Source organism: Ambystoma mexicanum, chromosome 11 (genome assembly GCF_040938575.1).
Source record: "Ambystoma mexicanum isolate Mex_15411 chromosome 11, UKY_AmexF1_1, whole genome shotgun sequence".
Lineage (NCBI taxonomy): Eukaryota > Metazoa > Chordata > Amphibia > Caudata > Ambystomatidae > Ambystoma > Ambystoma mexicanum.
The window spans coordinates 1,364,261,647-1,364,279,755 of NC_090934.1; the positions used below are offsets into that span (position 1 = coordinate 1,364,261,647).

Below are 18,109 nucleotides of genomic sequence, written 5' to 3' on the forward strand. Positions count from 1 at the left end.
AATGGTAGCCCATGATCCTGAACCGGAGGAACGATGGGGCTGCCAAATCGGGACCTGTAGGTACGAGTCCTTCAGGTCTAGGGAGCACATCCAGTCTCCCTTGTCCAATGTCTCAGCTATAAAAGCTGGCATAACCATCTTGAACTTTTGCAGGGTTAAGGAGAGGTTGAGGGTGGAAAGGTCCAGCACAGCTCTCAGGCCTGTCTGGTTGTTCTTCTGAATGGTGAAAATCCTGGAGTAAAAGCCAAAGCCTCGCTGGGAGGCTGGGACTTGCTCCACTGCCTGGCTCTCTACGAGCAACCGGATCTCTGCCAAAAGAGTTGTTGTCCCAACCTGTGGGAGGGGAGGAGGAAGGAGAGGCTGGGATAGGGAGGCAGTACCCGTGTATACTACCGAGAGAATCCAGGGGTCCGCGCAATTCTGGTGCCCGAAATGTGCATGTAGAGCAAGCCTGCCCCCCCCACCGAAGACATGTGGACCAGAAGGGGCAGGTCATGCCTTCTTTCCCTCAGAGGCTGTCGCCGGTTCTGAGATGGCAAGCTTTTGAGCTGCCTGGATCTATGTTCCTGGAAGCCCCAGAACCCTCCGTACGTAGGACCCCTCGGAGCATTGCTGAGATTACAATTTAGGCGTGGTCTTTGTAAGGATGGATAAAGATTTGGCTGTTTATAAGCTGTTCTTGTCCAGCTACTCATCCGTGGAGGATGAGAACAGGACCCCCCTCCCCGTGAACCCCCCCTCGAATGGTAGATCTAGGATGCGCTCCTGGATGTCTGGGTTGAATTTTGTTGCCCAGAGCCAAGCTGTCCTCAGGTCTGTGGCAATGCAGAAATTAATTTGGGCCACTTTGGATTCCATGAGATCATGCACCACCAGCTTAGCCTCTGCTAGCCTGCCTTAAAGCGTGATTGGCTTTGGGTGGAGAGTTCCGGAAGGAACTATGCAATTTCCCGCCATAATCGTTGGTTGGCAGCAGCCAGCATGCCATCTGCGTTGGCCTGACGAAGATGCAAGGAAGCGTTGGAATAGTTTCTCTTGCTGTACGCCTCCAAGATATTCTCCTCCTCGCCTAGCAGCACCGCGGAAGATGCGGCTGAGGATGACTGAGGCTTGAAGTACAGTGATGCCACAGCGATCACCGTAGAGTGCGGCTGAGAATGGGCCGAGAGCAAGAGTGGATCCCCCACCATATGCCTGTACTTGACGTCCAGGCGTCGATTGACCGGCTGGGCCTAGTGGGGTTTGAGCCAGGACTTTTTGGCCAAGGAGACTACATTGGTTTGCAGTGGAATCCCCATCTTGGCAGAGGGGCGTCGCGTGAGGACTTCAGCCAGGACCCCTCTGCCGGCTGCTCGATCTCGGGCAGGCCCAGATATTCTGCCAGCCCGGCAAGACATTTGTGGAAGGCCCTGGCTGAGGATGGCGTGTCACAATCCTCCTCATTCGTATCCTGTGGTTCTGGGGGATCCTGTGGAGGAGAAGGAGTAGTTGCCGCCGGAGGCTGGCGTACTGGGACCGCAGTCGGAGGCTGAGGAAGCGGCGGAGGCTCGTATGGAGCCGTCTGAGGAGCCGGAGGTGGTGGCCGGGCCTGGGGCGTTGGCACCGGTGATGCCGCTAGCATTGCAGGAAGCACTTCCCCAATGGAGTCTTTGATAATAGACCCCATCTGAGGTGACGTCATGAGGCAGAGGAACTTCGCATAGAGCCCTTCCTCACTGGCCAAAGAGGTGGCAGGGGGTGCTGACGGGGGTAGCGGGAAGCTGCTGGTGCCGCTGCGTACCCTGTCCATATGGACACAAAGGAAAGCTGCCCTGTGCATAAGAGGGGTAGACTGTAGGCCACGTACCTGGTTGAGGCCAGTCCCACCACGACACTCGTTCTTCGTAGAATTCCTGGAATGGTGTCGGACGGGTGCCTCTTTTTCCGGCATGGCAGCCATTTTGTCGAGCTGCCTGCCACGTGTTGCTCGGCCCACTGGGCCCGGCCTCCTGCTCCTTAGGCGTAGGCCTGGTATGTGTGACACCTGGGGGTCGGTAGAGCTGTGTTTAGGCGCCCCCTCAGACAATTTGCTGGTATTATGCCGTAGACTCTCTGCCATGGTGCCGGTACAAGGGCGGAGCCCCTCGGGTGAAGACCCAGTAAAATAACCTTCCGGTACCTCAACACTGCCAACGGAAGGATCTGAGGATCCCTCGACCCGAAGGTCGGTAGCTGCAGCAGCCTCAGTGCAGGTGCTGGTAGAAGGATCTGACCTGTCCCTCCCGCGCGGGAGAGTCCCTCGCAAGGAGTCTCCCTTGCGGGGTGCAATGGAGAATATCGGCCCTACCCTGGGCCTGGTTCGATGCTTCACAAAGTTCCACCCAGCTACTCTGTTCTTCAGCACTTTCGAGGACAGTGAGTCACACGCTGAACAAGATTACCAACCGTGGTCTGGGCCAAGGCAACGTAGGCAGAGGCCGTGGGGTCTGAAGATGGGAAGAGCCCGTTGCAGGATGGACACCTACTGAACCCTGTAGAAGTCTACATGCGCTGGGGAGGAGCCTGACGCCCGAGGAACTGAATGATAAAAAGACAAAAAGAAGACAAAGTGTTTGCGCATGGAATTACATGGCCGAAGCCAAACCCAGGAGCGCTGGTGTATTCGGCTCGTTCCCGTCGACACGGTAAAGGGGACTGAGGTGTGGCACTGGAGGGTTGAGTAAGGGCAGCACATGCTCCCTGGGGCACACCCCCGCACGCCTCCTAATTTAAAAGGGGAAGAAGATTTTTTTCTGGTGAAAAAGGTTCAGTCTCCCGTCCCTTGGAAGGGACGCCCATACAGTATGAAGGAAAGGAGTTGGGACGCAAGTAAGAGTATTTACAGCAACGCCATCAACACAGAGTGATGAAAAGCTATGACGGCGTGGGGCAGGTTTTCACTATCCTGGTCCATGTGTTCGTCTATTTTGCCAGGAACAGAAAACTGATCCCTGACACATGATACCTCAGGACACCTTGGGCATATTCCTTTGCATTACTGTTGTCACAAGAACCAGTGAAAGCGGAAACAATGGTGGCAGTGTAGGAGGAGGCTCAAATGGAAGCGGAAGAGGCACTACCAGAACCTGCTGAGGAGGAGGAGGAGGAGCAGGCTGTGGCTTGAGAAGCTTAGGATATATTTCTTTGAAAAGTAAGCCTTCATCGGGTCTGAGTGCATGAGCGCCTGAATCTGCCAAAGAACGCATCCTTAGAGGAAGACCTAAGCAGAGGAGTGGGTAGAGGCCGCTCTGGAAGGGCATACCCCCAAGATTGCATTGAGGCAGGTTGCCAAGATGGCCCTCCTCCAGCTGGATCCACAAACTAAAGAAGTGGACGTAGGAGGAAGTGAGACTGAGGCAGCAGAAACCTTGCACGCCAGTTCCTTGGTGGGCGAAAAGGGTTTCTATTATCAATGTTTTGTGGAAAACGCTGCTCAACCTCAAACGTAGGCCCTCCTGTCCCAACCATTGAAAAAGTTGGTTTGGAGCAGCTTGTCAAAATCGTTGCCTCCGGTCGCGTGGGTTGGGAGCCATTTTGTCACTGGTGAATGGATGTTTTTGTGAGGCCATTGTTACAACAGAAGTTGTAGAGGCTTTGGAGTCAGTTTTAGCCCTCTGACAGGGAACCTGGCAGGAGCGGTACTTTACGACTTGGGGCCTTCGCCCTCCTTTGCTTCCACAGCAGGACCGGCACAAGATTCCTTGTGGGAAAGCTAAGGTTCGCACCTGGTAGCCACAGTCCCAAATTGGGACCCCCCCGATCCAGCTGGTTCTGATTATAGCCCCTATTTGGGTATCCTTGGGGGTGATCCCTGTATTTTTAGTCACTTTACAGGAAACCTAGAGACTAGGCTCAGTTCGTTTAGTCCCATTCTTACCTCGGGAATAATCCCAGTTGAAGTAGCCCAGAAACATTGAGCTTAATTTTAGTTGCCAGAAGGGAAACCTGAGGGAACGCCGGTATCCAGGTTAGATCCCTTTCAGGATACCTCAGGGAGAACCCTGGTAAAAGAGCCACTTGGACCCCTCCCGGATCGAGAAGACCGCGAGAAGGAGTCCCCTGGTTGGGGTGCCCTAAAAAAGGAAGTAACTTAACAGACGCTCCCTTTTTTTTTTTAAATCAATGAACTGCTGTAAATGTGGAGGATGTAGACCTTGGAACACCTCCTGAGGACTACGCTGGAGTGTCTGGACGGAGAGTGTCGCAGTAGAGACTAGAGTCCCGCCAATGTTATGGGCCCAAGCACTCCAGACAGAATGGAGATCAACCATTGTGAAACGATGTTCAAGAACAGGACATGATTCCGTCACGCTCTGGCATAGATGGAGGTGAATAAGACTGGAACCGGAGCAGGAAGATGGAGGACAATTAGGAAAAGAAGAAAAAAAAAATCCCACGATGCAAACACGTCCGACCCCGACCATGCGGAGAAAAGGACTGAAGGGCGATGCAGAGCTCAGGGGTGGGGCGGCATACGGCCACATGCGGTGGCCACACGTAAAACAAAGGACAAAAAGTAATTTTTTGATGCTTCAAAGTGCTCTGGTCCCGTCCCAAAGGACGGAATGTCCCAAAAGTATGGAGGAAAGGGGATGGAACGTAGAAGTATAAGCATCCTGAAGAACGTGTGACGCATCCAATCGTGGAGCTTAAGGGCCTGGAGGATCTATTCAGGAGTGACCATCTTGAAACTGTCCTTTCTGAGGAACTTTTGCAAGCGTCTCAAGTCCAAGATGGGCCGTAGTCCTCAGTCTTTCTCTTGGAAGGAGAAAATAGATGGAGGTAAAACCCTGGTATTGTTCCGCTACAGATACCCTTTTCCCATGGCCCCTTTTTCTAACGGGGAGAGCATCTCCTGAAAAAGGAGCATATCTGGTTCTGAAGAGATAGCTCGAGGGAAAATCTAGAGGCCTTTGTAGAAATAGGAGACACTTGAGCCACTGTCTGACGGCCCCATGCATCTAAAGTAATGCAAACCCATTCTTGCAGATGCTTGGTCAATCTGCCTCCCACCAGTGGCCTGTGAGCAGTGTTGAGAGTGATTCTCGGGCTGGGGCAGAGGGCAGTGATGAGCTGGCTGCCTGGGCAGCCTTTACTCCACGGCTTCTGGGGGCATGTGTGAACCTCCTTTGTCCTCTGGGTAGCTGGACCTCTTACTAATTTGGCCAAAAGAGGAGTGATAGTGAAAGGAACAACCTCTCGAAGCCTACAAAAGGTGGGTGTTGCTATTGCGGCTCACAGATGGCCACCAATTTCGCTGCAGCCTTCGAAGCTTGCAGCTTTTCTAAGCTGTTCTCTCTCCCTCAGGAAATACCCCCCTACTCAAGCCCTTCACTCCTCCAACACCCTCATGGTTAGTCGCTTCACCAAGCAAAGAGTTGGTGGTAGGTCTTTCTGCTGCTGGGGCCTCCCTCTGGAATAGCCTCCCTGCCTCTCAAAATCTAGGAGAACCACCTTGGGTTCCGTAAGCACCGAAAGACCATCCTCTTTGCTTCTGCCTTCTCACTTCCCCTCCCCTGCTATCTACCCTTCTCTGCCCTTGGGTTCCTGGTCTACTCTCAGTATCCAGGCCCCGATTCCTGCCCATCCTTCTGCTTACCTGCACTGCCTCTAGGTAACCTCTGCACTCTGTATCTGCAACTCTACAGCCCTCTTACTGGTACTTATCGGACACTCGTGTCTGCATTCATAGTGCCACTTGCCGAATGCACTTTCTTATTGTTATTTATACTTTTTAATAATCTGCTTTCTGCACTTTCCATTCCTCTCCTCCCCTTGCACCTCACCTCCCTCGTCCCTGCACTTACGCGTTCTCAATGTCACTAGGTCTAGTAAGATCTTTTTTGTTTTTATTCTTTTTAACCCTCCCTTGTACCCCTCCCTTGCCCCATTGCGCCCTGAAACACTTGTGTATGGGCGCGATATAAACTATCATATCATCAGCCTTTGGAACAAAAAGGTAAGCCCCATCAAAGGGCATGTCTAGGAGCGGTGAGAAACCTGAAGGTGTCTCACCTGCCAGTCCGCAGGGATCTGTCATCCAGTTGACCAGGACACGGCCATCGCTTTTGGATCCAGTTCCTGGGGGTGGACCAGAGCGGGAGGATCACCTGGATGAGGGGTCATTGGTGAGTGGAAGCTGGACACCGGAGGGTGAGACACGGTATCCCCTTCCGAACACCTTTTTCCCATCCTACCAGGAGAATACCTAGGAACTCAACCCCCGGCCCCCACCCTTTACCGACACTTACACTTTTTCACAGACAGCTCAATGTGAGCGAAAAGGGACTAACACCAGAGCCGTATACCCGATATGTCCCAACACAAGGGTCAGGCAGAGTCAATTACTGACAATTACACACACCTGACTTCCATCACACTTCCCTCACATGGATAAACGGCGGAGCACGAAAGCACTCTGTGAGCTAGGCAAAACACGAGGAAGCAGCAGTAGCGAGATGGCAATTTTATACGAGGAGAAAGACTGCTTTCACAAGCCCTCGAGAATAAGAAACATAAGACAGGGAATTACGGCTAAAGAAAGGTGCATTCGGTGTCGAAGGTACCGAGGGTTCTCCTGCTTCGACAGCCGAGATGGGGAGGAGCGATTGCCGCCGTGTTACTGCCCTTGGTTCCTACAACAAAGCCGCTCCAGTAAAGTCAGCACAGCTGTGTTAGAACCAAGGTTGCAAGCGGCAACATTTTGTGAAGAAATATGCATAGAACAGCGAGTAATGCGTATGTGATGAACGACGCAAATAACTAAATATCCAAGGAGTGAGACTTTTGAAACCAAGGTAGATGCCATATACAGAGTGGTCCGGCGCCACGTGGGTGCTCATTCAAAGGTCTGTTAGGTATCCAACTGAGAGTGTAAAATTGTAAACTGTGAAATCAAAGGGATCCTTAAACAGGTCAAGCCAAACCCTGTGCACATTCAGAAGTCTTTGACAGCTAATACGGACTGTAATTGGTCAGAGCCCGGCTGAGGGGGACTGATTGTGTAAACGGGATATGAGGCCAGCTGAGGGAGATCCGGGATGAACCGTAAGTCACCCGAGAAAAGATATTCTCCAAGCATTGGAGAAGAGGATCTGAGCCCGGCTGAGGGGGATCCAGGGTGAAGAGTGAATCGCCTGACTTGAATATTTGTAAAGGAACTTCTCACTGTTTTGGAGCATCAGGCCCTCTGAATCAGGAGACATTGATACCTTAAGAGACTAGGGCACAGAAGGCCCTGATGTTGGTAATGGAACTGTGTCCTCTTTCTGAAGAAGCCCAAGAGTGTGCTATGCTCGAGTGAACCGCCTTGTCCCGTGCTGAAAACGTGGGGAAGGGAGGCCAACGGCCTGAACATCCCGACTTACCATTTTGTGAACATTTTTTTCTTTTTCTTGAACATTTCCCCCACACTATTTGTAAATTAGCTGTACGAATTGGCAATAGGTTTTGTAGTACAGGCCCTTTTATTTTGACGAGACTCCACTAGGACTACATTATTTGATGGTCGTAGCTTGCTCCCATCTTCAGATTTAGGTTTAGATAGGCGTTTATCACACCCTTGATAAAGTTCAATAAACACCTTTGAACTGTGGTCACTTGTGTCGTTCTGCATTCCTTACAGAGCCTTAATTGGACTTGTGGGCAAAAACAGACTTGAGAAGGTTTGCATGGCTGCGTATCACCACACTAGGGTGCATACACCAGCTGACACCGTCCGATGCATCTTTTCCAGACTTAAGGGACTGGCAAGAGGCCTCTTTACAATCCATCATAGAATCCTACTCATCACACCTTCAGGGATCTTATTGGTAGCATGTGCAAAGGTATTCCACAAGGTGTGAGTATTTTGCTAGAGCACAAGATGTATTAATGGCTTACTCTTTTTGCTAGCACGTCATACTTTTTATCGTCCCTAGTCATTGGGATGCTCTGATAAGCCACTGCCTTTGAAGTGGAAGTAGCTATTTGTATCACCAAACTCTCGGGAGTAGGGTGCCTTAAAAGAAAATCAGCCTCCACAGAAGGTGGTCTGTATTTCTTCACCAACTCCTTGTTAACAGCAGGAGTTGTGTCAGCTTTTGCCAATTCTCTAGAATGGGTTTGTTTAAGGCTGAATGAAAGGCAACACATGCTCTTCCGGTGGACCTTTATCCAGGATGTTAGTCAGGTCATCCTGAGTTATGTCCTTTGTAGGACATCCTCAACCCAAATATACAATTAACCTGTTCATAACCGTTCTATAGGCCGCATTAGGGTGTGCATATCTGGAGTGCCGAATTCAACCTCGGTCGAGGTATCAAGACAACTAGCTTCTTTCAGACAATAAGCCAGGTCACCTAAACGATCAGAGATTAATTCTTCTGAAACATTGGGTGTTCCAAAACATTCATAACCGAAGGGTACAACATAGTCTTGCTAAAAAATGGCACCAAAAGATTTGAAGGAATATTTCTTCGACTGAGGTTTGAAAGTTGAAGATGGATCAGAGGTAGACGTCAAAGAGCCCTTCGACTTAGATTCATTCGACAAGAAGGGCACAGCAGCCTTGTCTTCAATGTCTCTGTGGTCGACGCGACTCAAGGCAACATCCTGAGGCCTTCTGACCCGGGCTTTTGTGCGCGCAAGTCAAAGTCTTATTCGATTCCCTGCCAGTCTTGGAAGACGCAATGCGATTGCTAGCCTCCTTCTGCTCTTTCGAGGGACCGAAGGAGCCGCCTTCAAAAATACATCCATCTTTTAACAGAAATTTTCCCACACAGCCTTATGGGCAGTCTCATTGGGAAAATGTACAAGGCGCTTGTTCGGTGAGGAGTCGGAAGAAGAGGGGCGATGGCGTGGTTTCTTCAATTTCTTCTGTGATGACAAAGAAGATTGGCAGAGTCGCTCCTGGATCTTGAACGCTTAGAATGTTTAGAGCATTTCTTGGCCTTTCTGTAGACTTGTCTCTGGTCGAATTCCTTCCTTCAGAAGATTTTCTCTTCAAAAGTAGTAGAAGATTGAGTCTTTGAGTCTGACTGACCTAGAGTGAGTTTCAACCTTTCTTTTAAGACCTTACTGGTCATTGACTGGCAGGAACCACACTTGTCCTCATGATCTCTGCCGAGGCACCAGAGACAAATTCTGTGCGGATCAGTGGTCAACATTTTTGAGTCACAGTCTGCACATCTCTTAAAGCTGGTATTTGGCGTAGACATCGTGAATATTACTCAAAAGTAAAGACGTTCAATCCTTCGACCGTTCAGAGAGTGTGCTGTGCATGTAGAAAATCGAAACGCAGTGCATGTTATTTACAATCTCATCACCATCATGGAATTTTAAGTGTCGAGGGGCCTAAACTCGATGTCGCACAGCACCCTCAATTCAGAGACTGCAATGCAGGATATGAATATATCCAATATAAGGAAGCATTTAGAACCTTGGTATAAGACCATGTAAAATGTTCAGAGTTTAACTCTTTATACACAACATATGTTTAAAATAAATTGAAGGAACTACCCTTATAGGTGCTTCTTTAGTACAACCAGTAGCACATAGCCATAAAGGCACAAATTGCGTGGCTACAGATCACTACACAAAATCAAACCCTTCATTCCCTCCCATAACCCCCAGCATGAGTTCCGCACAGTGGTCCAAGCCCTTGTGGTCTCACAACTTGTGAAACACCCTCCTTACTGCCAACCCTTAAGGCAGTCAACCACACCACAGACCGCCTCATTTACAGGTGTCTTCATATTCAACTGTCTATTCAACATGGCACAAAATAAACAATGCATCACAATTTGTAATGTAACTCCATAGATGTGCCAATCATTTTCAAAACACTTCTGCATATTTAATTGAGCTCTTGGCAGGAAGAGAATGTAGCATGAGCTACATTTTCCTTTCATCAGGCATCTCCCCCACAAGATTCCTTTGGTCACAGCAGGTTCAAAGAGGTTTACTGGTACTTGAAGTACTAATCCTCTTCTCCACTCTTAAAGAGCCATGGACCTGTGGAGAACCGTTAGCCAGAAAAGACTCACTTTTTCACAGAATTGAAATCCGGCAGTAAAATCGGGATGCTCCCTTTATTAAAACACATTCCATTTTGTACCTAAGTTAACATTTTAGGTCTGCCCTGAAAATCCATTCCAAAGATGTAAGTTATTACAATATGGATAATTAACAATATGGCTACTGTAAAACACTGCATGGTCTCCATGTTTTTCAGTAAAGTTCTGTTTAAGATAGTTTTGCAAATACTCAGTGATGCACTTATAATTTTAATTTGTTTTCATATAGCGATCCCTTCAACCCCAAAGCAATCTAATCACGATCGTTTTTTTCTCCCTATTTAACAATACTCAAATTATCGATCTATGTGCGATGAAAAGCTGCATCAGCCCTGCCGCAGAATTTTAACTTGCAAGCTGGATCGTGAAAGGTTGGTCTAGGGTAAGAGGCATCATATTTGCATGCAAAGGACGACATTATAACTTTTTGATGGGGGGTGTGCTCTGTGACCAGATCATTCTTAAGATCTCTTCAGCTTGTGCTCAAACCACTGATCTCAAACTCTTTGCCCTTTTTGGTTAACCTGTTGCTTTAAAATATCTTCCCTGTAGTGTGGAAGATGACCGCAAATGAAAACATTTTTCACCTAGTCTATTCAGTTTCATGCCTGCTACAATGCCGTCCACTATACACAGTGTCTAGCTTTGGCCTTGCTCCTGGATAACAAATCTATGATATACACACTTGGCCACCAAGATGTTAAAGCAGAATAGAGATGAACTGTTCCAACCAGTCCACCCTTTCACATTCCTTCGGCAACTTCGGCCTTTAGAGCTCCCAGAGTTAATATTACTTTGCACATTCAAAACGGTTAATATCAATGGCAGGGAAGGGTCATCTGGTCACCAGTCTTCCTACTACTTCGTCACCAGCCTTGACTTTGCTGTGAGCTTGCCGATACATGATTTTTAAAAAACGCTCTCACACAGTACAGAAATGTGGGGCAGGTGTGAAGCATACGATGACACTGCCCTTTAAAACAGCTGTGCCTAAATTCCCACCTTTGAAATGGGGTTGCAAGTGGCTTGCAGAAGATTTATAAATCCAGGACACACAAACTAGGCTAAGCGCGTCAAGGAACCAATACTACATGCAGCGCTTCACAAAAAACAAAAGTAAAGCATTTTGAGCAGACCAATGCACACTACAGTAATAAATGAAGATTTTAACGAATACAAAGCAACAAACTTAATTTTTAACGAACCCAAAACACCTATGAAAAAAAAGAATGCATTTTTTGAAACTACATATGTAGTTGGGAATTGGAATAGTAATTTTGGGGGTGGGGAAAAGTATGAATAGAAATTAGTTTTTTTAAAAAAGATATCTTTGGTTTGTTAAAAATTAATTTGTTTTATGATTCATTAAAATCAGAAGTAACTGATTGCAACTGCACCTGCAAGGTAGTATTTTGAATAAAAACTGATTACACATTGAATTATAGGACACTATATAAACAATAGGTGTGAATCATACTGTGGTCCATTTAACACTTTCTATGAAATGTATGCTTGAAAATTAAATGCATATCTGTTTTGGCAAGAAATCAAAAGAGGACTGAAAACATTTTGAAAGGAGTGGAATCACATATTTATCAATATATTCTAGTGTAGAATACCAAATGACTGCTCTAAAAACAGGCCAAACACCTAGGTTCCATTTTCAAATTAGAATACATCAACTTACAATTTTGGCATTCTTTCCGCTTTTTCGTAGCTGCTGGACCGCATAAGCATGTTCCACATTATCCATCGACACAGCATTAACCATTGCAACACGGTCATTTTCCCTAGAGTAAGAAATTGACAGTGATCTTTATTAGGATAGAAAAAAAACACATTCTTGTTCTCCACATACTTTCAATATTTGTTCAATTTACAAATACATTTCCCAGTCAAATAGACTGCTTTTTAGCTAGCATTAAAAGCAAAGGTGACCAAGCTTAAGATGTTTAACCATAACTTAGGGCGCATGCGCTCCCCCGCAACTAAGGCTGCGTGCGTTCCCATTCTACATCCCTCCTTCTCTTAATTGCTGCGTTCACTGGCATATTAGGTCCCTGCGGTCCCTTCCCACTCCTCTCATCTTAGCTCCCTCCCTGCCTTGATCTATTGTGTACTGTACTTGACTTTGTTGTTGCTCTACAGTTGTTGGCTTACATTGTGAGCATTCCTGTTGTGTACATTCTTTACTTCTAGGTTCCTTTTGCGATTTACCTCGTGTGTCCACCTTTGCTCTGATTGTGTGCTGTACCCCTCAGTTCTTGGCGTCACACTACACTGCCTGCTTCTTCCAATCTAGGTACCCTGCTGTGCTCCGTGCTTGTTGTTGGCTCGGTCCTTCTTCCGTTCTAGGTCCACTGCTGCGCTTTGTGCTTTGCTGTTGGTCATTATTCTTTCTTCCCTTCTAGGGACACTGCTGTGATCTGAGCTTTGTTGATGGTTCTTCACATCTGCATCCTTTTTCTTCTAGGTTTCCTATTGTGCACTTTACTTTGTTGTTAACTATGTATTGAATCTGATCCCACCAAGCAATCAACATACAGAACCTAAAGAAGACATTCGACGACACAACAAACTACATGTTGAGCGATAGCTATGATGGGATGACTCTAAAGACTGAATGCACAGACAGATCAAGACGGAAGGACAAGAACGATTCATCAATAGCACCCTGGCACGAACTACAACCAGCTCCAACAGACCAACGTCCCAATAAAAAGCAAAGGAATAGGGGGTAGAAAAATTCACAGCACCAAAACCAGAAAGGTGGGGAAGACTAGACATACCCAAAACCCCATCATACTAAGTTCATTCCAATACAACCGGGAACGTGCCACACCATCACAACAGTTAGATGGTCAACAAAAGAAAGCAACAACTAAGCCTATCCATAGGAATACTAGCTAAACATAACATGATCTGCTAGAAAGAGGACATACAACCCATCAACCCAACTAAAATTCTCTGCATACCTAATTCACCCGAAAAACCACACAACCATCTCTCGGCCAGCATACTGCACACACTTTACCACACTGCAACACCAAACAAGCACCACAAAAGCACACAAGGTCTCGCCCCGGTCAGATACTCCACACCAAAGCTCAGCGCAGTGGAAAACGAACTGAAGCTTCCAAAAGCACACCACTTCTATCTCACTCTCCTACTCCCCCTTCACCCGACTAATCTAACCCCACCCCCCTTCTTGTTTTACAGATCCGCCTGGGGACCAACTTCGTTGGTGACAATGTGCAATATAAATACCTTTAACATCCGATTTCTCTGGTCTGTTGCTTCTTGTCCATTGTTTGCCCCCTCCCTCCCTTTTGTGTGTCCCCCCGCTCGGTGTGTCCCCAGCGCTACCCCACTCTCCCGCCCCCATGCTCTCTGCACCCTCTATGGTGCTCTCTGTCTCACCTATCTTTTCCAACTGCTTTTCTATTGACTATCCTATCCCTCTCACTAAATCTGGCAGGAAGAAGCTCACAAACTACATCTTTGTCTCCAACTCAGGCCTCCTTATAGCTGATAAGACACCAGCGCTTCCTCCAGACAGACCCTTACCGACATCCTCTTTGTCGCTCCCTCTCCAGGCCTATGGACCACCCATCGGTCTCTGTTCTCTCTCATTTTTCCTCTTCTCCCATTAATGGCGGTATCCGGTGGGATGCCCTGCTAGCCCCGTTCCACTCCTTCAAGACCATCATTAATATCTACTTAATGGCACTGTCTTGGTCCAGGGTCCTCAGGCCAACTTCCTCCTTTTGATAGACGCTTCCCACGCCTTATCAACTTCCTTTCCTCTCCTTCAATCCCCCCTCCCCCCCCATCTGGCCCCTCTGCCGCCTCCATCCTCTGCCACCTCTACAGTACCCTCTGCTACTTCTCTGGCCACCCTGTTGCCTCCTTTTTGGTATCCTCTTCCTCCTCCCTGGCTATCTTGCCTTCTCCTCCTTCCTCCACTGCCCATCCTCGGGCGCCTCCAACACTTCCCCAGGGCGTACCTCTGACCTGTACCCCTCCACGGAAGTCCTTCAAAGGTCGCAACCTGCTCCACATTGCTAATCTCAACTCTCGCTCAGCTGTCAAACACTCCTCTGACATCTGCCATCTCCTGGAAGAACTTGATTCGGATGTAATCGATCTCCCGAGACTTGGTTCATGGCCAGCTCTGTCACAAGCTTTGAGACTCTCCTTCCTGATGGCTACAAGATCCTCTCCGAACCAAGAACCAACCGTCCCAGTGGGGGTGTAGCCTTGATCTTCCCGGGGTGAATCCCTGCTTCTATCATTCCTATGGAGGACTACTACTTTGAATGCCTGGCCTGCAGGTTCTACATCTCTCCTGGTCTCTCTCTCACGGTGGCCACCATCTACAGGCCGCCTGGCTAGGTCGCCCTCTTCCTTTCTGAAAGGTCTGACCTCTGCACCTCCCTCCTCGTCTCTACCTCAAAACTTCTCCTCAGGGCCCTGAAAATCCATCTGGATGCTACTTGCCCTTCTTATGGACTCTTTCGCAACCTCTGCAACTCCCCCTCTCTCTATTCTTCCCTCTGAGCTTGACTCACTCTGCAGGGCACACCCTGGATGTTCTGATCACCTCAGATCCACCCCTTCACCACTCCTCTCTCCTGGAGCGATCACTTCCTCCTTTCCTCCCACCTCCCTCTCTCTCTAACCCTCAGGCCAAGCCAATTGCAGCACTGCCACCTACCTTCTCGGTCATCAGTTGAGCCTTTCGCTGCTACTTTCGCCCCTCCTTCTGCACCTTTGGCTATCTCACACGCTGACGCAGCCCTATCTAGCCTTCATCTCTCTAACACTCTTGATGTCCTTGCCCCCGTCATGAGGATCCGTTTGAAGCCCAAATCCAACTTGTCACCCTTAAACGCAAGTCTAGGTTGGCTGAGAGGAAGTGGAGGGCATCAGGCTCAGGCTCCTCCTCTTCGTCTTGCCCCCCCCCCAATGCCGGCCATCCCCTTCTCTTTTCTCCTCCTTTCCCTTGTCCACCCCATACTATGTTCTAGACAAGTCTGATCTATGAAAGCCTTTTCAAAGCAGGTTCTCCCCTGCTCATCCAGAACCATCAAGGGCCACATTGACAGCCTTGCTCCAGCCTTGGCTGAATTCTGCAATCACGCCTTTGCCACTGGAACCTTCCCCTCCCCCCCTTAAGCACCCCTTTGTGCACCCCCTTCTAAAGAAAGAAGTTACAATATACATATTTGTGAAGTAAGTTTTGCAATAGGTTCACCACACACTGCTCCTCCACAACTTGGAGCCAATAGAACACCATTTCGAAGGGCATGCAAGTGCCCAGAATTTCAAGGGCCTGCTTTCAGACCCTCCCGGGGAGTGCTCACGCCTTCCGCTCCCCCCGCCTGCGATTGAAATGAGCAGCGATCAACACTGCTGGGCCAAATAGAGACCTAGGGCAGTCTTGCCCGGGCAGGCAAAGGCTAAAGGCCAGAGGCAAAGTGCAGCTCCCCACTGAGCAGCTCCACTCCGTACTTACGCGTGACGACTGATACAGACAGCCTACAGCGACTGATAAGTGTGGTGTGGGCAGGGAGTACAGCAATTACTGTACTCCAGTAAACACCCCACCCCTCTTATTACCATATGCCTAAATACATTTAGGCCAACTGCGCTAGTTAGCCATATTTTGCATTTAGCCTCATTTTGTAAGGTAGCCATTTTTTGCATTTAGCCTAATTGTGTATGGTAGTTTACAACAGAAATTGGTTATGAGGGCCATCTTCCTGCAACAAAGATCTCAATACTGAATGAGTTATGTCCGTCGCATCTACAGAGTATTGTAAGGTACACCTTTTCCTTACATTTGATATAAGTTTTGAAGTTAGTTGTACTCTTATATTGCGGCAGGCATCCAAAGAATCTCTCAAGGTCTATTTCTTCATGATTTTCATATTATTTGAGTTGATTAAGCACCAGTTTGTGTTGACATGTGCTTCGGCCACCCAGGCCTCTCTCAAAACCGGGCTTAAGTTTACTAAACACATATCCTATGTAGAAGGATCATATTCACCATTTACCTTTAAATGTTTGTATAATTCCTTATACTTTTTTCAATTCAGAAAGAAGAATTCCTCCAACTCCTATATTAGGGATAGTTCCCTCGGTCCTGACTCTCCTCAAATGAGGCTTTGCATACGTGGTGCGATTTTGCACATGGGACGCGTTTTCTTCCCATTTTCTCCCCTCGCACATCGCACCATCATAACTTAGTGGAAGGCGTGGGCTCATTTCACACCCGGCACTCACTCATAATTATGGTGAAATGCGCTATACAAATGACAAAATGACTACTTGCCCTTGAAGGGACGAGCAACAGCACATAAAGATACCCGATGACCAAGTGCCATCATAAAATGTCTAGAAATTCTGATCACTGCAAATCCGTACAACACAAACTCACAAACACAGATTACATATTCTGCTCATACAGGTATACTTTGTCAAATATGCAAGTCCTCATAATAGTATACATTTTAAACCCTACTCCCCCCCCCCCACCCCCTCCTAACCCCCCATCTTTCAAGTCAAGTGACAGGGCCACCAGGGGCTATGAATATAAGGGAGCGCTCGTCTGATTCCTGAAACTTTCAAAGAGCTCAATTGATCAGGAGGAGGGGAGGAACCACAAAAGCTTTGATCCTGTTCCATCGGATTTCCAGCAGTCTATCCCTTGATCCTCTTTTGATGCATACAAGGAGCATTTCTTGTTCTGGAACATGGCAAACAAGTCCAAGGGTGACTTCTGATTCAGCTCCCATTCGTGATTGGTTGTCCTCAGTCAACTTGGGGTCCATATTGTTGTTCTTCACACCTAGAAGGTGCACCAGCTGAAGGCAAATGCCTTGTGAAGTGGCCAACTCACAAATATCCACAGCTTTTGATTTTGTACTGCTCAGTTTGCTTATATAAAACAATGACGTTAAATTGTCCTTCCAAATATGCGCCTACTTGTTCTAGATATCGGGCAGTTGGCTTTCAGAGCAAGAAACATTTGTGACAATCATAAAACACTTGTTTGGGCTTTGCAGTCTTGTAGGATACAAAAATCGAAGGCGTGTAGATATTCCAGAGTAGCTTTCCATTCGAGGAGCGTGGATCTTGTGGTAATTGTTGCCTGGGGAACAGGATCCACAGTACAGCCCTCCCACCTCCCCCAGCATGAAATTGGTGACCTCATCATTCAAGTACTGTAGCTTTTGGTCTGTAAATCGGGACCGTCCAAGATTGAGGACCTGATTTTTAGGAACATTCTCTCAGAGCGATCAGGGTTCTGCATATTTTCAGTCCAGCCACATGAACTGCTAGGATACATGATGCCATGAGGCCCAGGAGCCTCTGAAACCACTCTGTACGTATTTATGATGCTGTTGAAAAAATTGTACAATGTGTTCTACAAGTATGTTATTCTCTCCGTTAATGGAAAAATTCTTGTCCAGACAGTACTCCAGCAGAAAACTTCCACTCAGTTCACCGAAAGGCCCAAGTAGAACAGGAGATCCAGCTATATTAGGAGGTGGAACTCCACCACTTGCGGGGACTGGGCGCTCACCAGTTGTCCAAGAAAGAATGCTCATGGGGCCGAATACAGGCCAAAGTTCGGAACTCTAATGGTAGTGGCAATCACCCCCCCAAAAAAAAAAAAGAACACGCACACAAATTACCTTTGGGGGCCTCAGATAGGGATGTGCGGAAAACCATCCCCCAGATCCACTAAACAGATCAGTCTTCCATATCTAGCAAACCCCTTAAATCGTTCAATGGTCAAATGCAGATTGAAGCTTGCTGAATCTAGGATGGTGCACAGGCCACCTGGCTTGCTTTTGGCACCGTAAATAGATTAGAGTAAAATCCTGTGCCTCTCTTTGCAATGGAAACCTTCGCTTTAACGCTTATTTATAGAAGCATCTTAACCCCCTCCCATACGGAGGGAGAGCCAATCTGCGCTAAGGGAGGGTCAGAGAGAGGGAAAGGAGAAAGTGGAAAATGAAAGCCCC

At 47.9% G+C, this 18,109-nt stretch overlaps 1 protein-coding gene across 8 annotated transcripts in view; it reads right to left on the reverse strand.

The window, feature by feature from the left end:
* TJP1 (tight junction protein 1) overlaps positions 1-18,109 on the reverse strand; it is a 2,827,266-nt gene that overhangs the window by 1,189,863 nt on the left and 1,619,294 nt on the right. For all 8 annotated transcript variants that reach the window (XM_069624936.1, XM_069624933.1, XM_069624931.1 and 5 more), the window contains one exon: positions 11,761-11,863. In XM_069624936.1, the coding sequence (XP_069481037.1) occupies positions 11,761-11,863 (103 nt within the window). The remainder of the gene's footprint in view (positions 1-11,760; positions 11,864-18,109) is intronic.